This window comes from Neolamprologus multifasciatus, chromosome 9 (genome assembly GCF_963576455.1).
Source record: "Neolamprologus multifasciatus chromosome 9, fNeoMul1.2, whole genome shotgun sequence".
NCBI lineage: Eukaryota > Metazoa > Chordata > Actinopteri > Cichliformes > Cichlidae > Neolamprologus > Neolamprologus multifasciatus.
The window spans coordinates 17,677,631-17,705,380 of record NC_140447.1 but is presented as its reverse complement, the minus strand read 5'-3'; the positions used below and the strand labels follow the sequence as shown (position 1 = coordinate 17,705,380).

The 27,750-nt window shown below is 39.5% G+C and overlaps 4 protein-coding genes across 6 annotated transcripts; 1 reads left to right on the top strand and 3 right to left on the bottom strand.

Moving 5' to 3' along the window:
- Positions 1 to 40: 40 nt before the first annotated feature.
- On the bottom strand, positions 41 to 13,066 carry tcf24 (transcription factor 24). Of its 2 annotated transcripts, none has more exons than XM_085173457.1 (7): positions 12,641 to 13,066; positions 10,270 to 12,390; positions 8,956 to 9,007; positions 8,666 to 8,732; positions 7,821 to 7,882; positions 7,113 to 7,175; positions 41 to 6,674 (listed from the first exon to the last, which is right to left on the bottom strand). In XM_085173457.1, exons 1-2 carry the CDS (start codon positions 13,064 to 13,066, stop codon positions 12,280 to 12,282), a joined length of 537 nt encoding a protein of 178 aa, XP_085029583.1. In that variant the 3' UTR covers positions 41 to 6,674; positions 7,113 to 7,175; positions 7,821 to 7,882; positions 8,666 to 8,732; positions 8,956 to 9,007; positions 10,270 to 12,279. The 2 variants fall into 2 exon arrangements, with proteins under 2 accessions (XP_085029583.1, XP_085029584.1); XM_085173458.1 differs by having other exon boundaries at positions 10,274 to 12,390.
- On the top strand, positions 198 to 22,492 carry mcmdc2 (minichromosome maintenance domain containing 2). Of its 2 annotated transcripts, none has more exons than XM_085173450.1 (15): positions 198 to 304; positions 381 to 511; positions 596 to 655; positions 859 to 1,054; positions 1,147 to 1,269; positions 2,338 to 2,439; positions 3,530 to 3,658; positions 3,795 to 4,032; positions 4,649 to 4,854; positions 4,939 to 5,096; positions 5,439 to 5,618; positions 5,692 to 5,831; positions 6,235 to 6,344; positions 6,540 to 6,736; positions 12,734 to 22,492. In XM_085173450.1, exons 1-14 carry the CDS (start codon positions 208 to 210, stop codon positions 6,704 to 6,706), a joined length of 2,037 nt encoding a protein of 678 aa, XP_085029576.1. In that variant the 5' UTR covers positions 198 to 207; the 3' UTR covers positions 6,707 to 6,736; positions 12,734 to 22,492. The 2 variants fall into 2 exon arrangements, with proteins under 2 accessions (XP_085029576.1, XP_085029575.1); XM_085173449.1 differs by having other exon boundaries at positions 4,649 to 4,863.
- Positions 14,897 to 19,579, bottom strand: ppp1r42 (protein phosphatase 1, regulatory subunit 42). Its single transcript, XM_085173454.1, has 7 exons — positions 19,448 to 19,579; positions 19,198 to 19,364; positions 18,973 to 19,111; positions 18,000 to 18,116; positions 16,305 to 16,422; positions 15,997 to 16,129; positions 14,897 to 15,211 (listed from the first exon to the last, which is right to left on the bottom strand). Exons 1-7 carry the CDS (start codon positions 19,577 to 19,579, stop codon positions 15,187 to 15,189), a joined length of 831 nt encoding a protein of 276 aa, XP_085029580.1. The 3' UTR covers positions 14,897 to 15,186.
- cops5 (COP9 signalosome subunit 5) lies at positions 22,152 to 27,505 on the bottom strand. The gene is made up of 8 exons (XM_085173453.1): positions 27,204 to 27,505; positions 26,714 to 26,948; positions 25,872 to 26,000; positions 25,407 to 25,472; positions 25,086 to 25,171; positions 24,834 to 24,945; positions 23,981 to 24,129; positions 22,152 to 22,442 (listed from the first exon to the last, which is right to left on the bottom strand). Exons 1-8 carry the CDS (start codon positions 27,338 to 27,340, stop codon positions 22,352 to 22,354), a joined length of 1,005 nt encoding a protein of 334 aa, XP_085029579.1. The 5' UTR covers positions 27,341 to 27,505; the 3' UTR covers positions 22,152 to 22,351.
- Between the last annotated feature and the right edge of the window lie 245 nt (positions 27,506 to 27,750).

Here is a 27,750-nt window from a genome sequence, read left to right as displayed (position 1 = left end):
TTTTCGCATTATGGAAACAAATTTATGAAATTTTCTTAACAAAACAAGAAGTTCCATAATTTTCCTTAAAATATTTTCTTTATAGCCGGAAACCGAAACAAAAAAAAATTATTACGTCACATTTTGTTAAAGTTAGCACCCCCCGCTGAACCCGGACTAACCTCAACTAAACATTAAATGTCTTCATGATATAATTTGTTTTTAAAAATGGCTGACATTTTATCGCTGAAAGAATCGGTTTTGGTGTACTTAGACAGAAGCGGTGGTCTTAAGAAACTTTGCGAAAACTGCAAACATTTTAACGGTATGAGGTTCCGCTCCACGGCAGCCATGACAGCTAAAATCACCGAGTTTTTAACTTTGCTAACGGTCATTTTCAGGCACACAGCAGACCGAGGCGGTGTACAGGTTTTGTATAGGTGTTAATCCCGCCGATGTGCTGGAGCTGGATCCTGTACTGGGGGACTGTGTTCTCCATGACCCCCTGAAAGCTACGGCTTTGTTTCAGTCTGTAAGTGAAAACTGTGGGCAAAAAATGAAACGTAGCTACATTTTTGCTGTCAGCTTAACTATATTTAACCAATTCCTCATTTAGGTTTGTTTCCTGGCTATAAAGACCCTTTCACTTATTGAAAAAATACACATGGAGAGTCAGGTAAACAACCGCTTCCCCTTTCACCGAAACAATACTGTGTTTTGTATAAATCCACAAGTGAAGGGCTCGTTTCCGTTTACTGTCCCAGTAAACAATGACTCCTAAAGGGAATGCAGCCCTCATTAATACACCTGGGCTTTTCCTAGTGTAATAAACCAGATGATGCCTCTGTCCTCTAACAATGTGTGTATGTTTCTTTTGAGGTGAATGTTATTTTGAAGTTCACACACCTGCCTCCATTCCCCGAGTACACACTGGACCTTTCCAGTTTTCCTCGTTTATGTCGCCCTTTGAGGCCTGTCTCCATGGAGGGCCTGGTCATTTCCATGACAAGGGTCACAAAGTACACCCAGCGGGCGAGGTTCCTCTGTACTGATGATGACTGCCCCTGCTCTACAGGTACTGCAGTACATACACATACTCTGTGGTTTTTAAGTCAGAGTAAGACAAATGCAGTATATAAATTCTCATTTCTGTGATGCTGCTTGTAGGTTTTCACCACATTCGAGTGCACGCACCCGGAGCAACAGAGTCAGCCACAGTGAGAAACGACTTCAGCTGCATGATGTGCAGTTCCCAATTGAAAGAGGATGTGAAGTTTAGAGTTTTAGGAGGTACTATTGATTCAGAATGCTGCAGTGCGTTGTAAGGTTTGATTTTAACATATTACTACTGAAAAAATATCAGGTCAACCCCTCATTTCTTTATGTTTTGCTTCCAGTGAGCCAGACATTCTTGTGATTTTTTTTCTTTGCTTGTGCTCTCTGAAGGTCTTTCAAAGATTTTCTTTGGACATTGGCTGCTTTTTCACTCAGTTTTAGGTCCATACTTGTATCTGTCCATTTTCATAGGAATGTTGTTTTGTTTGTTTTCTGTTTGTTAAATCACCTAACACTGAACTATAAATCATTCAAGCACATTGGGTCACATCCTGTATACACATACAACAAAACTTCGTAATAAACCAATTTTAAATTTATCTTTAGACACTATGTTAATGGCAGCCTTTTACAAAAACACAATTTTTATTCATTTTTTTAATGAATCTATGAAAAATGCAGCAATAACACAGTTTGAAAGATATAAAATAGCATTTTTGCATCAACAAAATCAGCTGAAAACAGCCACAATAACACGGTGGAGGCTATGTCATGGTTTGGTGCTACATTTCAGCCAGTAGTGTTGGGGATCTTATCAAATTTAAGCAATTATAAATGCTGAAAAGTTACATCAGACTTTATTCCACCATGCAGTGGATTCTGGAACCCATCTCACTGGCAGCTGTTTCATTTTTTAACATGGCAATGATCCCAAATAAACTGCCAGTCATAGATTGGCCTCTCCAGAACCCGGTCTTCAAAATGATTGAAGCATCTTGAGAGAAAATGGAACGAAAATGCAGCCAACATCCAAAGAAGCGCTTTGAATGTCCATCAGGAAGCCTGGAGAACTAATCCTGAAGACTACTTAGAGAAATGACAAGAAAGCTGCCTAAGAGATTCCAGGCTGTGATCTGTCTGGAATTATAAGAAATTTGTTGCTGCTTAATATGTTGTATTTCTAATCTATGTTTACCCATGTTTCAGTAAATCATTGTGACTATTTTCCATTTACCTTGCAATATATAAAGTGGCTCCAGACTTTTGCACAGTAATTATGTATGTGTCTTTTTTTGGGTATAGACAAGCAGCTGGTGGAGCTGATCCATGTCAAAGCACTGGATGTTCTAAGAGGCCATGAGCAAAGCTCAATGAGATACCAGTCTGTTACCCTGTTTCTCAGAGGTATGTCTACAGTCTGCAGTGTGCAACTGTTTTTAGCAGCGTGAATAATGGAGAAGAAAACTCATAGCTTTTTTGGGAGTGGTGAAGGCAGTGGCAGAAGATGAAAAATATGCACTAGCATGCATTACAATACATCATGATCACACTTAATAATACCCAAGAGCAGAAACACATTGCATTACCCAACGTTTACATCAGAGTAGCCTAATCCTAAAACAGACGATACAAATCATAACACCAACAGTACCAAGTGTGACGGCTCCTTCGTGAAGGTGAGCCCTGATCTGCTGGTTCAAACAGGACTTTGTGCACCTTGGCTTTTTGATTCAGAGAACAGCTCCATAACAAAAACAAATCTTTGCTATAAAACATCTGAACCACGCAGCAGAAAACCAAATAGCTTGTTATTTGAAAAGACTCTGCCCCCACCCTGTAAGGTGATTAATCCTTTTTCCTTGGTTAAAAGGCTTGGTTGTCATTTGTAAACTGAAGCATTTAAAATCAAACTGCACTGCAGATTAATATCCTCAAAATGCAAGTTTATTGTTTTGTTTGGAAAATAAGATCTTAATCCATTACTCTTGAGAAATGTGGTTATAATGGCTTATATTTACAGTCAAATGTATTGAGGATTGCCATTAATTTTCTCTGGCTTGTTAAACGAGGTTCGCTTTGAAACACAAACTTGGTGGGGGAGAGTTCAAATAAATAGATTTTAGTGCAGCCGGCTGAGCACGGTGCCTCATGGTAGGATATTAAGTGTTTCTGTCCCCTCGAATAACATTGTCCCGCCAGCACCCCTGAGAGCTTAGCAAATCTCTGCAGCAGGATTAACATATTCTGTTGACCCAGTCCTGTGGAGGAATTCAATACAGCGAGCTCCCGTTACTAAACATATATGTTAATAAGTGCAAAGAACACTCATTAGCTGGCTGTGCAGTTCGCACACAGTGAAATCTTTGTTCTGAAGTCCTCACTCTGTTTCTCTTGGCAGTGGCTTGTAGGTGGCATGCATGTTTCTTTAGTAATCACTGGGCAGCCGAGAACAACTCCTTTGAGTGTTAATGCTTTGTTTCCCCTACTCATGTAGACGAGCTGTGTAACTCCATGAGAATCGGGCGATATTACCGGGTGTTGGGCATTCCTGCACATGTGCACCAGTGGCCCAACATTACCTGGAGTGTGGAGGCAAATAGTGTCCAGCCGTGGGAACCAGTGTGTAAGCCTGTGAATTATCTTCCATTAAAATTACAGAATGAAAATCAGACATATTAAATTTGTCTTCATACAGTGAAGTCTCAGGTTTTATATTTTTAATTGTAGTAAAAGACCATGTTTTACAACTCAACTTACAGGTGACTGTAAAGTCAGCGCCCGCTTCCAGGAGCTGTTGAAGGGAATGGCCTCGTCTCCGTGGAGGTTCTCTGCAATTGTAGCTCACTGCTTTGGGTTGGACGTGGCTCCTCTAGGCTTGTACGACACTCTAAAGCTGAGCTTGCTGCTTAGCTTGGTGCAGACCAGAATAGATGAAAAGGACATGTTTCACAACTTGGATCTCCTTGTTGTCACCACTGACACGCTTATACTCGACAGGTAAACAAATTTAAATGATCTGAATCCTGAATCCTACTGCATCCCAAACAGGGATGTATACTTAGAACAAAAAGTAAGGAAATTTGTGTTTGATCAATTATTTCTGTGTTGTAACAATGATTCTTGGCAATAAATCTTACACTGTTGGAAAGCCTGTTTATTTCCCCTTAAATGGTGCCACGTTTGTAAGGAAATGCATTTGTGGGTTGTGTCCATGAAAAACTTGCCAAATCTTATCTGCCAATGCCAAACAACTTTTTCTGCTATTTACTCTTGTTTGGTCTCGTTTATTGGACTGGAGGATTGAAGTCTTAAGAAAGAAGACATAATGGCAATTTAACAATTTGTTAATTAACAAACCAGGACCTCAGTAACATGTGGAAGGACCATGAACAGCCACAACAGCCCTGGCACCTCCTCCTCATGCTGGGCCCGAGCTTGGTCACACACCATCACACAGCAGTGTGTAACCACATGCTTGCGTTATGAGTGCTCAAGTAGAATAGAAAAGTGCTATTTAAGAACCAGTCCATTTACCTAAATGGACCCACTAGGTACCACACTTATGATCAAATCGTCCTCATTATCCATCTATCATCTTATCCTTTTGTGCTAGATTGATGACATACAGCTTGAGTTTGGCCTATCGTGGGATCAGGCATCAGGCCACGGGGGAGATGTTCGCATGCCTATCCCGGGATGAACATGGAGCAGGTACTGCTAACATCCATGCTGGTTCCGTCCTGCTAGCCACTGGGGGTGTTTGCCTGTTGGGAGATCTGAGCTATTACAGAAAGGACAAGTTGGATTCCATTAAGTCAGGTAACGAATGTAAGTGCTACAATAACCTTAAAAGGATGTCAGCTATAAAAGACATGGATCTTTTTTAAACAAATATTTTTCCAGTTATGGAGACCCGCACACTATCAGTGTTCATCCCTGGAAAGAAATATGGTGAGGATGCAGACCAGCAGCTTTCCTTTCCAGTCCAGTGTAGCTTCTGGGCCGTCACAGACTCCTCCCGTCGATCTGGGAGGGCAGACTGTGGCGCACTGGGAGCAGCAGTGAGTTCAGTTCCATCAAGTTATTGTTGTATGAATGTGCTTTACTGGGTCTAAGTTTAGATTTATGTTTGTAACTTATTTTGCATATTACACAGTTTTTTTTAAAAGCCGCCTTTCCTTCAGCTTAGATGCTGTTTGTTGGTGCTACAGGCAAAACAGGAAATTGAGACAATTTAGTGCTCTTGAAGGAAGTGCCCTGCCCAGGCAATATTACTTCACAGCAGAACCCTTGAGGATAATCAGTGCTTTGTGTTGCTCTTTTTGTAGGCAAGGGGTGAATAATAAAATATAACCAAACCAATCAAATAAAGGTTTATTGACAGCTTTCTTTACTGTGAGCAGGAGATGGGTGCTGTACCAGCTCAGTTGGCAGATGCTTTTGGCCTTGTCATTGAGTGTAGAGACAGGGTTGGAGAGCAGGCCCTGCTTGCCCAGACTGTCCACACCCTCCAGCATGCAGTACAGTCTGGAAAACCCCATGACCCACCCTGTTGGGAGTTTTCCACTCAAGACTATCAGGAGGTTAACAAACATGTTCTATTAATATTATATTATAAATTATGTTATATTGCTAATATACTATTATATTCTTCAGCTGGTGGCCCATGCACAAGGTTTGCAAGTGGAGCTCAGCCCTGCAGCAGAGAAAATAATCCATGGTTACTACATGGCGAGCCGCAGAGTGCGATCACAGGGTCAGGGTGTCAACATGTCTGTGGCCTCTATCAAACTGCTGTAAGTGCTTTACTGGCTTTTTACATTAAACCTCTACTTTCTGCATATTAAACTGCAGAGGTCAAAGTCTGCTGTAATGTCAACTTCATCCACCAGGTGGTGCAAGCCCATTCTATTGCTGCTCATAGATGACCATTTTTCATGCAACTTTGACAAATGTTTACAAATCTTTCCCACTGTGGTGACACGTTTTATATTCAGCTAAAACTATGAAAATAAATGTTCTCAGTGAGAAGGCCAAACGGGGCAGGCCACATTATACTGTACAGACACAGCCAGTCTTGATTTATCCATTTACATTTTAAATGTAACATTTTTATTGATTACTTGTCCAACAGTGTATTAGAAAGGTCTTACTGAATACAGAGGCAGACATTCACATTGTATATTCATTTTGTCACAGGATCTCTTTGGCTGAGGCTCATTGCAAGCTGTGTCTCAGAACTCAAGTACTAGAGCAGGATGCTGTGATCGCTGTACTCCTTTGCGAAAGCTCAGTCTCACTCAAGCATGGTATTTATTTCATTTTTAAATTCTCACACCTCATAACACTAAAAAGTAAATATTTAGCAATTTAATGACATTACTCGATGGCTCTGTTCATAAGCATGGCTCATTTTATTGATCAATATATAACACTCAAGATAATAAAGCATCAAACACCAATATAATATACAATATATTCAGGATTTTCTCTTCTTCATACAGGTGCCTCTGCTCTCATTATTCCACCCGATCCAGTGTTTCCTTGTGACCTGGGAGATGTGGATGGTTTGTGCAAGCGAGACGCTGCTCTGGATGAGCTCCATCAGCTTATCTTACGGTTCATCTACACCAACGCACCTGGAGCAGACACATACATTACAGAAGAGTGAAGCCTCTCTAGGTTGTTTAACAAAATGCAGGTAGGCAACACAAGATTAAACTCCTTTATTTTTACATTTCAAATCTGTACACTGATCAAATACAACCAAACAAATAAATACGTGCTGAATGCAGATAAAAATCTGAATCCAAAACATGTTTAAAAATATTGCATCCAAGATTAAATATCCAAAATACACTTAAGTCAAGATATTTTTCTTGCAGACAAATCCCCCCACCAATTGTGCGTGCGTGCATATATATATATATATATATATATATATATATATATATATATAAAAAAAGAAGTAACTATCCATTTTTAAATTGTAAGCAAGAAGGGGGAAAAAACTGAGCTCAGTGTGGCATGTGCAGGTCTGAAAAACCAAAGTGACAGGGGTAGAACCTGTTACTTACCTTACAATTGTGGCCACTCTGTGTACTCCCACGTCATTCAAGTGTTTCCAAAACCTTGCACATCTAACAAATATACAGTATATAGTCAGTCAAATGAGAATAAATGATTTATGTGGGTTTAAAAGTAATTTTAAGTTCAGTCAGTCACATTCTCAGCAGCCCATTTTGGTCTGATGGGTAAACGGCGAAAAAGTGAACTCATCATTACAAGTTACATCAGCAGACATACCAGTGAAGTAAGCTGGCCATTTATGCCTCTTTTACACTAGTAACTACTTGGCTCAACTCGACTCCGTTTCAGACGCTTTCCATTACAATTGAGTCCTAAAATGTGCTTGCAGTCGTTATAGCAACGCATCTGAAAGTCCAGTAACGACATCTGTATGTGACACAAACACCACAGTGTATGTTTCTGTGAAGCCATTTCCCTCATTGCCAGGTTTCAAAAATGGAAGAAGTCACTTTCTTGACTTACTGAGTGACACTACTGACCGGCCAATTAGTGGTATTCTGTCTGTTGACGTCATATTTTTGGACTGGAAACCCGACTGGGTAGGTACTAAAAACGTACCTGATCCCAGGTACTACCACGTAATGGAAACCCCTAAAATCCCAGTCTAGCCAAGGCGTGCCAAGTAGGTACTAGAGGAAAAGGGCTATTAGAAAACCAGCTCCTGAATACACCAGTCTACTACTGGCTTTACTTACCAGGAAAGGCATGAAATCACTGCCAGTCACTGTGTAGCTCCATTACTGCTGCTGCTGCTTATCTGCAGAATTAACAATACACAGTGTAATTTTAGATACAGGTAATGTAGAAATAATAGGCTCAAGACTGAAGAATTTCAGAGGTCAACTGAAATCAGATTAACAAAAGAACAAAATTGCTAAATGGAAAGTAAATGCCAAGTTTGGCAAGATGAAATTTTCTGGCTGTGTGAAACTATTACTGTATTAAATAAAAACTGGGGTAAACTAGAACAGTGGTCCCCAACCCCCGGGCCTCGGACCGGTACCGGTCCGTGAGTCGTTTGGTACTGGGCCGCGAGAGTTGAGGCTCAGGTGTGAAATGTATGGTTTTCGGGGTTTTTATCGGTTTTCAGCATTATTTTGTTATCGTTTTTATCGTTAACTCTGTTTTCCTGGGTCTTTTCACGTGTGTTATGAATAAATCTTTTTTTCGGTACCGATACTAGTTTTATTTTGTTGTATTTATCCGCGACACCTTAAAGGCCGGTCCGTGAAAATATTGTTGGGCATAAACCGGTCCGTGGCGCAAAAAAGGTTGGGGACCGCTGAAGTAGGTGACAAAGACTGCAGCTGGTAATTCAGTAGTCACAAATCTCACCACTTTATTGTCTGATGGGTAAACGGCGAAAGAAGTGAACTCATCACTATTCCAGCTGCAGCTACAGAATAGCTGCCGCAAAGCAAATTAATACAACTTGTTGTTTGGGAATCATTTTAACCACTGAATCAGTATGAGCAGACAAGATTTGCAACAATTACTGCAGTTACTCATTTTTCCATTTTACTGTTGTGAAACCACTAACCTGTCCTCGGGGAAAGGAGACAAAGGATTAGGCATCTCGTGCCTCTCCTGCAACCACAGCATGAGACCTGAAGCAAAATAAACCACTGACATGAACTTCCTGAAAATCTCTTCATACAAATCAAATATGAGGCTGTCTGATGTTATGCTGGCTATTCAGTTAGTCACAGTTTCACCATGTTATTGTCTGACGGGTAAACGGCAAAAATGTGATCTCATCACTATTCCAGCAGCCAGACTGAGCTACAGTTAAACCAAAACTTAAATATGGTCAAATATTTCAGCTCTCACCTTAAAGGGTCGACACAGTGAAGACATCAGGTTATTTGCAGCAGCATAGCATCTGAAATAAAAAAAAATTAAAAAAAGAGTTAGTTTAGTATGATCTTTTGGTTTTATTAAGGACCAGCCTAATAGTTCGCTCTAACTTTAAGTTTTTAAATCAAGTAGTTACTCCCTTTCAACAGAAATACACCCCAACCACCTCTCAAGATCAGTGAAAGTCTGTCACTGCAGCTTTTCCAAACCTTGCAACTAATTGCTCTCAGGAGTGATGGGATATTGATTTTCAGCTTGAATAAGTAAAATGTACTGAAAGAAAAGCCAATATAGCGAGAACAGATGACTGATCACCTGAAGGTCAAAGGTTGCAAAATAACACAGCCGAGGAGCATGGCTAACACCGCATGTCTGAGAATGGGTTCAACAGCAGGTCACGACCTCTGCCATGACCTTATGTCTTCATTGGGGCCTTGATGACTTTCCCCAGTAAACTAATGAGAGGTGGTAATTCCCTGACCAGCAGCTCTTCTGCTGACCCCTTGACAAGACTAGACGTAGCGTTCAGTAAGATGCTGAATGACAGTGAGTCCAGAAAAATGATTTATTACTTTACTTCAGGGATGAGACCTGTCTATTATAACGAGACATGCACACCAATGAACAAAGGTGGCGAAGGAAGACAAATCCCCAATATTACATTTGAGGTGCAAATGCAAACTTTTTAAATATGCCATCACTTGCTTTTAGGCAACCAAGAAACCAGAAGTTTGTCTTTAAGCCCTTATACGACTCTTTTTAAACTTATAAAATTTCCCATCTTAATATCTAATACAAGTTCGCCATCATTTCAGCTTCGTTTTTAGTTTACGCAGGCATACATCCACAGATCTGCAAAATAATACTTCACGCCACGTGTTTCTTGTGAGCCTAACGTGTTCACATTTGTAAACTGGAACCAATGAGATCGTGGGACCGGGAGACGAGAAATAAAAATGTCTGCCACATGAAATGATTCATGGTATTTTATTACCAACACACTAACGTGTTTTTGTAAGGACAGAGTTGGTGCAATGCTCAAAATCAGGAGCCAGATTAGCTTTACTATATAAATGGAATGAAACACCTTTTAGTGTTTTAACTATGATGAGAAACAGGAAAGCTACGCTGTACTCCTTTCACCCACGTGGCTGAGTAGCTAACTAGCTTCATGCTACCGACTAATGGCCTGTTTCAAGAGCAAATTCATATTCAGCTTGAAAACACGCTGACTGATGGTCCATTTTAAGCTATGCAAACGTACACAACCGTGTCTCTATTGCTTACCTACGCGTTGAATCGCGAAGAAGTTAAATGTTGAGAAGAGCTGAAACGCCGCACTGCCTTCTGCAGCCATCTCCAGGAGAAGAGGAAGAGTTTCCGGTCCGACCTCCTGTTTCTACGCACCACGGCTGCGCAGTGCAGCATGCGAAGCGCACAGCGAAGCATTTTTTAAGCTTCTTTTTAAAATCTAAAGTGCTCTTATTTATGCACTGTATTGCATAAAGTTTTAATAACAATGATGATGGCCTGTAAAGACATATACATATGTAGTGATTTTTGTTCAGTTGTCGTCATTCTATATTCTGACCGATGGTCATTCTGGGCATGCGCTCACGGGCCCATGTAAAGTTGTGTGTGTGTGTGTGTGTGTGTGTGTGTGTGTGTGTGTGTGTGTGTGTGTGTGTGTGTGTGGTGGGGGGCATCCAAGAGGCAAATGGAATAATAAATAAATAAATATATAAATAAACATACTAATACCAGCGCTGTATTCAGTTAAAAATAGATCTGAGAGAGAAAAGAGACAAAGCAATTGTGTGTGCATCAAAACTTACATTAAATATATTATTATTGGTAATTTGTCCATTTAATATAAGGTACTTTAGAGCTTTTAGTGAAGCTGTACAATTATGGCCACTTTTCTTTTTTTCTTTTTTTTCCAGGAAGGTACGATGCTCTGAATTTGGAACTACTTCTATGTACTTGTATATGAACGTTAATGTGTAATATGTCTGATTACTGAAGAAGGAACAGAAGGCCGAGCATAAAACAAATGAATAAAAGTGAATTTAAAAAAACAAACAAACACAAAAAACAAACAAAGAGGGGTATGTAACTTGATGATCCGGACGCACAGCAAAAAAATAAAATTAAATAAATCAATAAATAAAAAATATATCATAATTTCTGTTTCTATGCTCTTCCTTTATTTAATCCGCACTAGCTAAATTAGGGAAATATCGTCATTTGGGGATTTACACATACCTATATCAATATTTTAAAAAATTACATCATGAAATCCGATTAATCAGTCTAACAGAGTCACCAATAAAGATATTTTGAGTGAAGAAATTGGTATTATAACACCTATCATAACACTTCAATTCATAATGAAGTATTAATATTTTAAATGTTAGTGATAAGAAAAATAATCAGAAATAAGAAAGCAGTCATCCCTTTTAAACTGTATGGATTGTAATTGTTTTTACTAACACTATAAATTATGCATTCATGTATCGTATTTTTTTTTTATATTTTATGATAAAATAATACCAATTATTATTGTTTACATAGACCTTTTAGCCAGTCGGATTTCTAAAATCAGCTGCAAGACAAGTTATTTGTGTTATCTCCAAATTCTTAATCGAGCACCACAGATGGATTTGATTAAAACCTACAGCCACACAATTACAGTGACTGTTCAGAGACCACAAAAACCACAATCACTGTCCAGCAAATGCCATCAGTAATAATAATAATAATAATAATAATAATAATAATAATTGGAACACCTTTAAAATGTTTTCTATCGTTCAAACCTTGGAGACATATCTTCTTTCATTGTCAAGTAATTTATTCACAAACACATTTACACCCATGCATGTAAAAAATAAGGAGGAACATGAGACTCGGAGCCTGCATTGTGGGCTCCCTGACAGACCACTTCACATGACAGATGTTAAGTTATTCACACATGCATTTAGTGCAAATGTCTCAGCTGAAAGTGCACACTCAAGCATGACGGGCTCGTTGCCCCGAGGAGTCTCTGTAAATATACCTGGGACGTGTGTGGAGCTGCACAATGCAGGCAGGATTAGTCGAAATAACACACAGAAATATAATGTATGCTTTCTCAAAATTTATACAATAAAATTCACGTAATATATTAATTTACAAGGTCTTCCTAATTTGCGGTGCTTTAGTGGGAGCTGTTCTACAATCATGTGCCGCTTCGGAAGTAAAGCATGAACTCATGCACAAAACGAAGCTGTTCGGTACAAATGAATTAAGCCTATTTTACTGGGAGGTGGACGACGATGGGCCTTGATCCTCTGACTCTGAAGGACTAGAAGTGTTTAGGAATTGCCCGGTTGCTCCAACGTACAGCCTGGATCGCATTGGCCATTTCTGTAGGGGAAAAACAGAAACTAATAAATCGAAATATTTAAATTGGTAAAATAATTTCTAAAAGCAGAGCTCGGTGGTGTGACAGGATTTTCTGCATCTATAGGATAAAGGCTGTGCTAACTTCTTAAATTTTAAAAAGTGAGAAATTTCTAACAGAACATGATCACCAAAATAATTTTAGAATAAGACAATTAATGAAGAATTGAAAACAAAACTAGATCTCTAGTGATTAATGCTTATTAACACTGACCTTCACCGGGTGCAGGTAGCCTTCGCCTTTCAGTGAGTGTAACGCCTCTGTTTGTTTCGTGCCCTCTCCTTCCTCTGTGCCTTCTTCCTGCAGAGTTCGAGTCAGATGGGCAATATAGGTGGTGGCCAGTATCAGCACGTCGAGTTTGGACAGCTTGGTGTCCGGCGGCACTGACGGCAAAGTCCTTTGAAGCTCCAGGAAGGCGTTCCTCAGCGTCTGTACCCGGCTCCTCTCCCTCGCCGCATTCGCTGCTGCCGGGCGTCCTCTGCCGCCGATCCCGCCGCTCTGGAGCACTCTGGCCCGGTGGAGCTCCTGACGACGACCGTCTGGACTCGGGCTGGAGCTCGGGCTGGATCCTGGACTGTCATCCACCACTGCTCCGGAGCAATTACCGCTGTCCATTCGGAGCGTCTGTCTTCCAACCATCGGGGTGCACTTACTGACCTGGATGAAGAGGTTTTAGGTTAGCCTATACCTGCCCACTGTAGCTGCACATTTTTATTTGAACTCTAGCTGTAACTTTCAGCCATTTTACAGACAAATTGGAATATTTGAGTCCGCTGTTCTGTAGCAAATGTTCTAATTTGAACTTAAACATTTATACTTATCTACACTATTAAAGTTGCTGCCTTTTGCATTTATTTATATCCATAAGTTAAGTTCTGTGATTAAAGGTCAAACTGTATGATGCTGCAAATAAAACAGGAAACACACTTCAAGTCTAAAAATCTTTCAGCATCAAAGAAAAACAAAACAACAAAAAAGAAACCTAATCCAAATAACTGACAGCTGTCTAGTTGCACTGACATAAATTTATTCTCAGAAGATTTACAAACCAAGTCTTTCCCGGCATGAGAGCCTTATCTGTTCGGTAGTCTGATGTGGAGTTTACCTCTGGTACTTCTCAACGGCTCTGCCTCAAAAAACGACATGAAGGCAACCCAAAGAAGACGTGGTTAGGTCGGAGAATTTGCTCGCCAATGTAGAAGAGGTCCCTTTCAAAGTCCAGTTTATCCTTATAAAGTATGCAGAAACGCTGCGCCGCAGTCCCCGTGTACGCACATCCAACACTTCACCTGTGTGCGTAAGTCTCGGGAGCCCTTAATTTATTGGATACACAAAGCGGCGGACAAGTATTTCACTCCGACGCAATTAATCTTTCGACCCATAACACCCGCTCGCAGCGGAGAAAAGGCTGCTCTTTCCCCCTTTCCAACTTATTTCTGTCTGGGGGCAGCAGAGGCTCGTTTTCAACGCCAGAGGCAGGGCTCTCTTTTGCTTCAACTCCGATATGTGCAGGCCGTATTCCACTCTAATTGGCTGCGAACTTGACACTGTATTTTCTTCATAAGCCTATCACCAAAAAAAGAAAGAAAGAAAAAAAAAAGAAAGTGGCATTGGGAGAAGTTTGGTCACAATTAGCTCAAATATGCTCCTTAAGGTCAGAAACAAAAGGCTGGTCTACCAAAACGCTATTTGCAATAGACCATGAAGCCAAACTGACAAGGGTAAGGTGATATGCAAAACATGTGACGAATTGCCAGAGTGTCTTGAATTGCAAACTCATTGGAACAGCTAATAAATAAACTCCAGCACTGCAATCAACAGGCAGGCGTTGAGGAAATTCTTGTGAGACTCATAAATTAATCACTCTGATTTTCAGGGCTCCAAACAGAGATGTCGGCAAATTAATGAAAGGAATTATTCATAATATGTGTATCCTCAGAGTGTTCTTAATAAACATTGTTTTTGTAAGGATGGGGTAACAGTATTGCTTCGGGCCACTAATTATAAGGAGAAGTAAGGGAAGGTTAAGTAAGCTTGTTTCCCTAATTATCCCGCATCTTTCAGGGTTACGCACCCACGTGGCTCCCTAAAACTCAAAGTAACGACGATGAGACCAAATGCGTCCGCGTCGCGGCTTTATATGTTATAAAAGAGGACGGAATCATTTATCACGGCTGTTTAAATAGAAGCACACGCTGTTAGTTTTGGATAATGTAAAGACTTGTAATAATAAAGCAGAGCGATCATTTAGATTGTGCCACTCTGCATCTCCAGGTTCACTTATTTGCTGACATGCATTTAGAAGAAAAATGACATCACAGGAAATGCATTGCAACTAGCAGTTGCAATGCATTTACACACACACACACACACACACACACACACACACACACACACACACACACACACACACACACACACACACACACACACACACACAAAGCAATTATCAATAAAACAGCTGTTAAAAACATTAAATAAACGTCTTTATTTTTTTCCCACAATGGTTATTAATTTTAGTTACTTATTATTTCAATATAATGAAATCACTTTAGAATATGCTGTAAAAACATGCCATAGGTGAAGGAAGCTGCAGTGACTCTGAGTTGCCTGCAGTTTTGCAGCTATAATAATCAAGATGGATAAACAAGGTACAAGCAGTTAGTCATGGGTGAAGATTTTGGTGCACTTGTAGGTTTGTCTTAAAGCAACCACATGACTGCAGACAGCTGATGAGACAGCCAAAAGATCAAGGCTATTTACAGAAACTGGAATTTTTCTGCCCTGGAAGATAAGAGAGAGAAAAAATCAAATGCTGACAAATAAATATTAGCTATAATCATTTTATGGCTAAACTGAAATGTCTTTAATCTTATGTAAAATCAGTAAAACTGATGGTTCCTTTCAGGTTTTCAAGAAAGAAAGATAGGAAGGAGAATGAAGCAAAACTAACTGACTCTTACAATAAAATATGAATTTCTCTAGCAATGTTCACTTTTTTTGGAGGCGGGGGGGGGGGGGGGGGGACCCTAAGAATTGGGGTCAGCCTACCATCAGCAGTTATTACTTATGATTTGGATTCAGTTTGCAGTTAAATAATTTAGTAAGTCATGACATAGATGTGCCGAATGTAGGCTTTTTTAAACTGTGATACTGGACCTGAGAGACTGCTGTGGCTTCCACCTCTGCATGTTAGCGTGGCTGTGACCAGGCTGCAGATCCTGACCCATGTTAAATTCATCTGAAATATAAACAAAGCTAAGTCCTGCTACTACTACTGAAATTTGCATGGGTGTGAAGTCACCCAACGGCCTTATGAACTTATGTAAAACTCAATTCAGACTTTTTTTTTGTGATTTTTACATTAATCTAAAAACTGATAGTATGGTTTTCCAGTATTGTTATACATATTAGCAGATCTACAGTACCCTTACTAAAGGAAAGAAGTGACTTAATGGACCATGCAAAGACGAAAGGGAGAATTAAATAGCAAAAACAGGAGGGAAAAATGACTGTAAACAAGGTTGGTGGATTTTTTAAAAAAAAAATGTACAAATAAAGTGACTTACTTGTTAGAGAATAAGGGATGAGTGCTCCAGACATCATGCTTATTATTTTTTTTCTTCTTGGCCTCCCTGGATGCTTTCCAGTTAATAAGAAACTCTCTGGTTAAGTCATTAATCTCCCTTCCATCAAGAGCCTCTATATGAAATGTTTTAACCAAACAAACATTAAAAATAAAAAAATAAAATGAACTATTGTGAATGTTTTGATTTTATCCTTAAGAGTCTTTCCTAAATTTAATTCACAGCAAAAATAATGAAAGCGTATTTTCAAATTAGAAGTGAACTGAGCAAACAAATGATTATTATTTTACCGAGGCTTGTGCACACGGTTATCAGGCGGTCTCTGTACTTTGTTTTTTTACACACAGGATTTCCACTCAAATCCATTAGAAACAGCTGAGGCCAGTGGCTGAACACATCTTCTAGCTCCTGAAAATAAACACAGAGCAGGAAATCTGCTATAATCTGTTGTGTCTGAATCCCTAATTATTCTACTGGAAACACTGTGTCTCTAAGGTTATTGTTTACACATCAAACAATAGCCCAGTTTGTTTAAAACAAATATAATGCAATCTTATGATTGCTATTCAGATGATCATTGGAAAAAAAGAAAGGTGTGAGTGAATGGCAATATGAAGTATAAGGGCCAATAGAAAGTGCATAAACAACACATCAGTCTGTTTTAATAAACAGTGTCGCCGGTGTCATGTAACTACAAGTTTTCTCCTGGGGCAGTGTGAGGCTGGCTCCTCCAGCGAGTAGCCTGCAGTTGTATGTTTATCTAAAGGCACATTAATCCAAGCCTGGAAATATGAATACTCTCTGGACACGCTCTGATTGTTCATTGCCTTCCTGTCTTGGCCAAAGCGCTTCCACTTTTCCAGCTTGAGCCGCAATCAGTTCAGAGGGGGACCCCTGAGCACCACGCGCTCCCAGGCTTTGATAAATGATCGTGTCAGGGCCGTCACTCAGAAGGCCCTCACTGAAGAGGAGCCCAGCGCCAAATTGCCCCCCACACGGGGGCGTGGAGAACAGCAGAGGCTGAATGTTCACTGAGCTTGGCCGGCTCTCTCACTTCCACTAATGATGGGCCAGTTATGAACCTGTATTTGACCAGAGCTTCGATTCCCCCTGTCCTCTCTGCCCCGCGCACAGCTAACTGCCTCAGAAGATGCTCCCCATTTGTCACCCAGGCTGACTGCCTGTCATAATCTATTTTAAAAATCCATAATGTTTCCTCTGGACTCTGACCAAATGGTGCAGAAGAAAAAATTGATCCTTTGGAGGGCTGTCTTTGCACAATCGATAGTGGCAGACGGGTTGTATAAATTATAGGAGACATCTGCTAAAAAAAATGACATGTGTACAACAATTACCTGCATCAACGATCTCCAAAGAAAGTCCCCTGTTTTAAGAAGGTAGTAAAGTCAACTACAAAGTGCTTTCATTGCGTCAGCCTGCTATTAAATGCCAATAAGAAGCAAGAATTACACCCTTTCAAATAAAGCCATCAACTTTTTCAGTTAACAGATAAGTTTAAACAGAGATATCATTGCCATCACAGCGTCAGGGAGTCTAATAAATCTCATAAAGTGATATAGTGGGGGTTTGCGACATCAAATAGACGATTCCAAGGCAGAGAGGAAAAATCAACCTTCCAAGGAACGGGAGAAACTTGTGCTTGTTTGAAGCTGTCAGCGAGAAAATTCTCGGGGGAATGGTTCGCTGATTTGTTGAATAATTCTGACCCTGTGCGAGTCGTGGAGACTGGGAAGCTCTGGCGGGATTTGCAGGATTTAGTTCCTTACAACCCCGCTATCCATATCATTTCACACATCAGTGCAGAAAGCCATGGAACAATGTTAATGCTGACCTGATCAGGCATGCATAGTTGCTGTGAAGGGGTAGTATTTACTTTGACTTCACGTGCACTCACTTTCTAATTGAGTCACACTGCAGCAGGAGCCTTGAATGACATCAAGTAAGTCCTGAAAACGTATATTTACCTCAATACTGCACAGCTTATTGTCTGCAGCAGAAAAATGCTGGAGCTCCTTCAGCACCGCCAGGTCTCTGATATCATCGATGTTGTTGTTATTAATATTCAGGACACACAGAGATTCCTGAACAAAGAATTTACAGAATTCATATTAATGTAAAGAAAAGAGTTCATGTTACAGCCAGTACAATGACAGACTACTACAAACAGATCCTGGACTATAACGTACATATGCAACATATTTTTTATGGTCAAATCAACTTGATATTAAACTACAGGTATTCAAATATGCAACGCAACTTCCAAAGAAAAGGCAAAAATCATTTGCACCCACCCAAAGAAAATATCTGCAATACCATATATCAGAGCTTAAAGGAAGCAGTAATAGTTGGTCCAAACTACATTTACTTTTATCTCTTTATTTGCTTGTAAGCACTCTTAAGCATGTGGATATGTTGTCTTTACATATATATATATATATATATATGTGTGTGTGGTGCAGTTGCAAAATGTTCACCCTGGTTAGAAGTTTCACAATGGCTCATTTATAAAACGCTGGAACTCTTTAAATTTGCACAGCAATTTCTTTAATTTATCTAAACAAACCAGAAGCTGAGACTTCTGGTGTGTTTATCCATAGCATGGGCAGTAAACGAAGCAAACAGACTCAACTGATTTGTCAGACCAGAGGGAGCAACAGAGATCTCTTTGACATCATCAAACCCTGCACAATATTGCTCTTACACGGATCAGGGGAAATCTCAGATCTCTCTTTCACTGGATGTGATAACCTACACATGGGTTGACAGCCCACACACATCTTTGTGCATGAAAATTGAATGTCAGACCTTCGTCTGGTCTTTCGATAGCTTAAAAACGTATAATGAATCAACCAAGGATAACTTAAATTATTTGGAAGTGTGGGGGATGTTTTTTTCTGATACTATTAGTGAGCAGAACAGAGTAAAAATAGGTCATACAGCGAGGGAGTCAAGAGTCCTGGGGTCAAAGAGCAACTTTTCCCCCGGTGTCAGTCTTTGATTCTCCACATGAAGCTCTTTGAGCTGATGGAGCTGCTCTAAGCCCTCCACCACAGCAATTCTGTTCCCCCCGAGATACCTGCAGAGCAGCGAAAATCACATACATGTACAAACACACACCTCCCACTTTATATATTTATCACCAATCAGTTGAACTTTACTCACAGTTTAGAGAGGTTCTGCAGATTGTGCAGATTATCTATATGGGTTATGCTGTTGTTCTGCATATAGAGATGCGTGAGGTTGGAGGCAAAGCTGAGGTTGCCAATGTAAGTGATGTTATTATCATACAGGTAAAGAACGGTGAGGTTTGTACACATTGAAAGATCTCCCTTGGAAATCAAGAAATTAGGCATTAAAATTAGTAAATTGAAAAACCAGAATTAAAGAAGTGTTAAAGATGCTGGTTACTTACAATATCTTCAATATTCTTGTTAGAAAAGTGGAGGTGGGTGAGTGTCTTGAGGTACTCTGGGAAGGAGAGGCCCCTTTTCTTTTTGAAGTGCTTTCTAGACTTAGCAATCAGATCTACGGTCAGATGTACCATGTTGGCTTGTCACAATCTCGGCTTCAGAGAGGATCCCTTTCAGCTTCAGCCAAGCATTCAGCCCACAGCAGTGACTATGGGTTGGCTGTGTCTAAAACATACAAATATTTCCTCTGAATATTTGCTGACAGAAAAGTATTCTTTTTACATTTGCAATAACCTTGTACAGAAATTTCAATGGTCTAAAACCTAATCACGTCATGGTTTGAAAAAACTAATGGAAATTTATATGATTTTAGGTGACCACTGTGTTTTTATATAAGGCTTGTGTACTAAAATGACCTGACCGTGAGGTATACAATTATACTTTTTGAGTTTAATTTCCTCAGGTATTAAGCTTAGGTTGTATTAAGTATACAACTGTGTACGCGTGTAGTTAAAAGATAGTGTTGGGGAGAGGAGAGCAGAGTGATGTGACAGCAGGTCTCATCCACGCTTGATCTCAAGGCTTCAGGTCGGCGGTGTAAGGAAAACTAGACACTGATCGATAAGCTATAGACTAACTGAACTCAAACACTCCTGGGCCTGGGGTTTTCAGGGACTTGTGGACGGCGGTTTGTCACTGTCAAGGAAACTCCACGCTTATAGCAGTGCATACGGGCAGGGAGTAACATACTGAAGTGGATAAACTGCAAAGCAACAGTGAAAGGAAGGAATCTGGTCCTTTTTATATAGCTTCGCTAGCACAACAAATATAGCCCCAATATTAGCCTCTTAACTACATCTAACACAAAGTTCTACGTTTCCGCTAAATATTGTTCAGGTGTAAAAATCAAATATATAAATAGTTAACTGCATTCTCCTACCTTTCAACGCCGGCAACGGGGTTTAAAACGTATGCTATAGCTACACAGTTTTCAAGCGTGTTGGGCTTTTTTGTTTGAGATCGTGAACATGGTTTCTATGGAAACAACGGAAGTAGCGTCCGCGAGACACAACAGAATTCCACGGGTCACTGAAATTGGCGCAACACCAGCAACGCGGAAGAAGGCTATTAAGTAGCTAACTGGGGGACAGCTAACAGGATAGTAAAACTTCCAGATTGAAAAAAAAAGCTTTTTTTAATGTTTTTATTTTAGGGGAAAGTCGGTAAACTTTAAATTTTGTCATGACCTGGGTTTCCTGTGAAGGAGTGACTTGCCTCTGCTTATGCAGCAGCCCTTGGTGGGGAGGAAGCGGGATCAATCATTCTCACAGCAAAACTGCTCTTTCCATCTCCTGATTAGTGTGGTCATTAGATCTATACTTAGATCTATTGGACAACATCAGGCTTATAACTATCTGTCAAAGCAGTGCCATATACATTAAAAACGCTTCTTAAATCATTTTATTTTACGATGTTTCTTTTTCACAGTCATGCAAGCAGAAACCTTTTTGTACTAACGGGAACATACTTCAGAATTAGAAATCTGTTGAAAAGGATCGTTTAATTTTTTTTGGCTGCCCACAATTTGACTTGATTAGAATTTACATAAATGTTCTTATTGCAGCTTTAGTCATGCATACAAATGTCCATCTGGTGATAATCACAATATTTACATATCCAACAAGTTCAACATGTTTCTTAAATCATGAAAGACCAAACATTAGGTTAATCTATTTTAGAAGTGCATACTTTAAATACCTCCTCAGCACTGACAGTCAGCTATGTAATACATTTAAATATTTGGCGAAAATACAAACTAGTCAGTAGACTGAGTGCAAAAACCTTACTCAATGATTTCATATTCCTAAACTTCATCAAATCTAATCTAATAAGTTCCATCTTCGTAAACCAGTACACCAAAAGTTCTGTTTTAAGACACAGATTAAATCATGGTTAAGTAAAATCATTATAGCAAGTGGTGCCAAAGCTCATGCTTATGAGAAAAAACAGGCACCTCCACTGTCCCACTGGGATTCTCTCCACTGCAATACATGACATCAAAAATATACATGTAGCCATTACAATACCATAGAAAAAGACATCACACAACCCCAGGCCAAAGGAACAGGGAAAAAAAAAGGGAAAAGAAAGAAAGGCAGACTCGGCGAGTGTCTGCTTCGATGGAGAGCAGGCGCGTTGGGTGAATGGACTCCAGTGTGCACGGCTTCTGTTTCTGCCCTGCATCACTGCCACACCACAACCTGACGAGCTGGCCGCTCTGCCACAGCGTACCACCGAGGGCCAAACTGTGCTGGGAGCAACTCCGCAGAGACATCCCACGCATGGCAGTCGATTCCCGCTGAGCCTAAGCAGAAGCTGTAGTTTGTTGTTCCATTATGTAATGCTATGACAGGCTACACCACTTGAATGACTGACTGGTGCTAGGTTAGACTGAGCGTTAAATGTGACCACACCGATGTGTTATTTAAATGTTGTGCTGAATCAGGGCTATGTGTGAAAAGATGCCGCCGTGCCTTGGGCATTGAGAATATAATATTATGCATTAAAGAGTAAACATTTGGACAGCAGTGTATATCTAATCCACCTTCCACTGAAACCGATCACTGTCCCAGCTACACTTTGCCTTATATAAAACAAACAAACAAACAAACAAACAAACAAACAAACAAAAAAAGCACAAAATGCTGCTTTTTTTAAGTTTTATTTTTTGCACGTGTCTTCTAATTCTTACCTACATGAAGGAAAAATGAATAGAAAAGCACTCCCAAGACAAATGACAGATGATGCTACTCTTAGCAGTTAAACATACACCATGAATCAGTAAGCACCGGGCATGCACAAGAACACATTTCCAGGTGTAATTCAAATGGCCTTGTGGCTGAGGTTTAATTTCCAGACGTGTTGATTTGATTGAAGAGTTTGTCCTTAATGACTTGAGACATCAGACCATGAATCGCTTCTATGGTTGTCTTGCAGCTAAAATAAACCACAGAGAGAAATGAAGATCAGCATTTAATCCGGGGGGGGGGGGGGGGAGAAAAGGAAAACAGATGCAGCATAAAGGGATATGACATTTAAAGTGGTGTCAGCAGACTTTTTAAACGTAACGTTGCTGTTTGCAGACATTCGTAGTGGCTGTATGTATCAGATATCACTGAAACTAAAGCTACTTTCGGCTGCACTCGTATTCACGAAGGGTTGCCACAGCAGGTAGCTCGCCGTGTGTGATTTGGCCTTCCTGTGTCTTATCCTGAAACCGGGGATGTTTAGCTTGACAGGTGAACTTTTAAACCACTACATTATAGAGCCACTAAAAGATGAAACTGAAACCACTATCAACATTATTTGCCCTGATAAAACCCGTTTTTTAAATTCATGTGGATATAGTACATTTATTTCATTGTTTAGTTTAAATATTTAATAACAAAAAAGTGTAAAAAAAAGGTTTTTCAGCAGAAGTTTGTTTTTAAAAAAATACTTATTCTAACATATTCTACATGTATTCAAATTACGTATTTAAACAGTTCTAACCTATTATTGTAATGTGCATAACAAATTCATAATATAGTAATGTGATATTTAGACTCTATATGTCATTCCTAATATGCTTCTATGTTGTCAATACAAACAATTGCTGAAAGAAACTGTTTTAAATCTCTCTATATAGCATCATTATCACCTTCAGATCAATCTATTGACCCTGAAGGAGAGGTCAGAGGTCAAATATGACATGATATTTTAAATCTTTATATGGTGCTTTTTATACCACACTTGTAAGAATCATAGTTTCTAAGTTATAAGGCTTTTTGTCAATTTTCAGGCAATAAATCATTAAGTTGACCTTGAAGGCCTGAGTGGATGTAAGCCAAATCTTAACGGATTGTTAACATGATGCCACCTTACACCCCAACAAAGTTTATCTAAATGAATTCAAACATTTTGAAGCTGTTTGCACACAGAAAGAATGACACACACGAAAATGCTCCCAAAAACATGACCACCTTGGCGGAGTTCATAAGGAGATTACTGAGCTGGATTCTATTAGAAACTAAATCAAGAAATTTGAAATAGCCAAATGGAGTCAGTTTGCATAATAACTGATTAAAAAGTATCTTAAAGCACAGAATGATTACTGCTAAGCAACACTGGTCTGATTAAGAAACAAATTTTAGATTAATTTAGCCACAAACACAAAAATAAACTACTGTCCTTAACACCTAATCAATGCCGGATTTAAAAAAGACTGACATTTAATTTGAGGATGTGATAAAAATACTGCTCAAAATAAAAGAAAACAAGCCAGTTATAAGGTTAGTGGAAAAAATAATATATATCACACAAGTAGAAAATATGATTACATAATTGAAAGCAACACCACTGACCACTTTATTCATCTAGCGGGATATTATTTATACATTTACAGTCATATTATATCATACTTAAGTTACAGTGCCCAAAATAAATTAAGCTGACATTTAATTTTACTAAATCATTCTATCGAAAATAAAACCCACCTGTCTCGTGTTGCTTTGGCCAGTTTGTCCTCAGACTTTCTGTCGTGTGTGTCTAATCCAAGCATGAAGCAGCCTCTGCCCAGCTGGGCCTCCGACTGCTCCAGCTTCTCTGACAGGTCGAACACCTGGCCCGTGGTGTAGTCCGAGTTCTGACCATGCAACACACAAACACACAGAAACTGACTCATGCACAATTTGCCACTAAAAGCTTGATAACAGATTTTCCTTTTTTTTTCTTTTTTTTGCAGAATGGCAACAAATATGTCTAAAAAGCCAGAGGAACACTTTATGGGTTGTGGTGAATGAAAAGAAGTCAGTGAAAGGTTTGCTTAAGGTGAGGCCGTGTTTATGGTAGAAAAGGTAATTAAAACACAATGACAAGGGAGGCCCCTGGCTGGGGTGACAGTGTAGCAACTGACAAAGCCCGTCACCCATAAAGCAGCCCGTTCTTGACATCTAGTCAATTCATCTTCATCCAAAACGCCAAAAAGCCAACTGTTTGGACAAGCCTGATGCCTATTTAGACTGTTTAGTCAAGCTCAGGACAGAGTTCCTGCATCCACAATGCAAATTTACATGAGGGGCTTTCAGGCTTTCGAACGAACAGCAAGGGGGAAAAGGAGCATCATGGAGTCGGCTCCAGCTTTAATACTTATCTCCATTGTGAAAAAAGTTCACGTACAGCTTATTACTAAAATCAACAAACACGGACGCTTAGCTAATAAGAAGCAATAAATCATGACATCACAAGCTGGTGACCACATGTCTAGATGAGTTATAGAGTAATAATTAACCATAAATCAAAATGTCAAACAAATAGCAAACATTTTGATTTTTGAAATGCCCTACATACCGTGAGGAGACTTGAAGAACTTAAGGTATTAACCCAATATTTATTCCAAAGGAGTTCCAGGAGCTTTCTATCGAGGGAGGACTTAAAGTAAGTAACCTCCAAGGCGTAATACCTAAAAAGGAGAGAGACAGAGAAAAAAGAAGCGCATATGCAAGTACTGAAAATAAAGTAAACAGTGAAAAATGTGTGATACAGTACATGCTACACAAGTATTTGATCCGGTACAATACTGTAGCAAATATAAATACTCACTGTTTACAGTGTACACCAAAGTCTTCAATCTTGTTCAGGGGGATAGTCTGATATTCTGAGGGTCCCTCATCAGGGGGTTTGTAACCCTAAAAATCCAAAAAGGAAATACTAAGTACTTACTACAGTAATAAGGAATTAAGAATACAGAGTAACTGAAATTTTTTTTATAAATATATTCTTAACAAATACACAACAATAAAATCAGTATATAAAAACATCTCAAATAATCAAATACAGCTATGCACAAGAAGAATAAAAAAGCAGATATTTTGTGATTTTACTAAAGACCAAAGAGGACTGCTGCTAAAGTCTTTGCTTTACCTTGGGGTAGGTTCTGAAGGCACCGAGGTTGACTTTCCCTGCAGAAATAGTCCGAGTGGGATCAATCTATAGGAAGCAAGATACAGTAGAACAGGAAAACAGAGTCAGGGGTCACACAAACCTCTAGGGACTACTCAAATGTGGCCACCAGGAGCCTTTTTACTGGGGCTGTCAGTGTGCTGAAAATATACACTTAATTACATGACGCCCCTGGCATTTAAGCGCCGCTAAACCAAATGAAGTGTAAATAGCAAATGTGGTTGTAATAGCAAAATATTCATCAGTACTACGTGCAAATTTACAACTCATCCATCAGTATTCTTCCCCCCTTCTCAGTTACACCCACATTAATGGGATGTGGGATATGGGATAAGCTCCATTTGAAAAGTGGGAAAATAGAAGTCACAGTTAAAAACAAAAAGCCATTAGCTTCAAAATAAAACTGGTTACTATTTCCCATCTTACCACAACAGCCACAAAAGGCTCCTGAAACTGTTGGTTGAGCATCTGGGTGCTGACATCTATGCCTGAGAGCCAGCATCCATAGCCTGGGTGACTGTGGTACCAGCCTATCGCATTCTCCAGCCGGCCAACCTGAGGAATTATAGATAATATAAAATCATATCTTCTTTATGAAAGTGTAAGATGTCAGTAACATGATTGTATTTGACACAGTTTGCAGTTTTTATCCTTATCTAAAGTAGAATTTTCCTACCTTTCTTTTAAGAAAAAATATCTCCACATTCGTGTAGTCACTTGAATTCATTAGAGTATTGGATAGTGTATGTTAAACAGGGACTGGAGAAACCTCATTACATAGTACAATTTACACAAAATTTTACAATTATTCCTAGATAATATAAAAGAGTGCAAATCATATTAACCTTATAATATATTCATACTGTATTCCTGCTTCTTGGGTTGCAACATTAACTACAATAAAGTGCTTGAAAATAGGTTAGAGGTAAGTAATCGTATACTCATCATGGGAAAAGGCAGACAAATGTGGTTATATATGGTTATCAGAATATTAATACTATCAAAAGACAGTAATGCTTCAAATAATCCCTTTATAGTTTGTAAAAATCTTATTGATATTAAGTTAAAGATTTTTCTAAAGCAGCTGAAACACTCTTCCTTAAGTAAAAAAAAAAATGGTTGTAAGCCAGTGACATTCACAGAAAGTATTAAGTTAATGTCTCAGATGAAATCAAGTCTGATTTTATTTAGGCTATAGTTCGGTTCCTTCTTTCTAAGTCATAACTCAAACACGATGCTCTTTATGTGCGTGGAAGTCAATGTCCCACCTGTTTGGCATTTTCAATATAGGCAGCCATGTATTCATAGGCTGCCGCCTGGGCGTTAACTCTGGTCTCTGTGCCCTCCACGGGCAAAGCAAAGCTGTCCATGATGATCATGGTTTCACCGTCCACCTTTCCCAGCATGAGGCCCATCACCTCCAGGTTTCCTCCAGACCTGGCATGCATTACCATCTTCAACAGGGCCAAAGCTGAGATTTTGCAGTACTTGAAGTAGTGGTGACTAAAAGATGAACAATGACAAATGTATTTGTATTGATGTTAGATAATATTAAGCAGTGCGTATATTGTAGATACACATCCAGTTTGCTGTACTGCTACCGACATAAAGACCGGTTTGCTAGTTTGTAGCTAAGCTACCACTAATGTTCCAACAATAAACTACCAACGAACACCATTTAATACGAATGCGGCAGCTCAGCAATCACCTAAATACTTAGACAGAAACCTAAATACCACAATGTCGTTTTGCACCCACTCTTTCGTCCATGGCTTCGCAGCGAGGATTTCTTGTTGTTGCTTTTTGTCATATTTGTAAATTTCATCAATGCTCTGAACTTCCTGCATGCTGTTAGACAGCTCCCATGTTTTCTGAGCCGTATTGCTCCCCGCCATGTTAATAATGTATCCAAGCAAAACCCGAGCCGTAAAAAAACCCGATTTTTTTCTTTAAATAAGGGAAGAAGTGCTGTATTTCTCCCCCAAAGATTTTGATATCGTTTTAGGAGCTGATAGCTACTCGCTCAAGGAGCCATGACAGTGAGCGATACCAACGCAACAAAGTGAAATCGACGGGGACGTTCGTCTTCATATTACACATATTTACCACTGATGTGTTTATTTGTTATATGCCATCTCTTAACACTACAACGCAATGATATATGGTGATATTCCATTCATTAATCACATTTGTATCTTATTTATTACTCTTATTAGAATATATTTACCCCTGTGACGGAAGCCATGGTTTAGTCCTGCGACGACGTCAAACTAACCGCTGGGGACGCACTGACATCTAGCGGCGC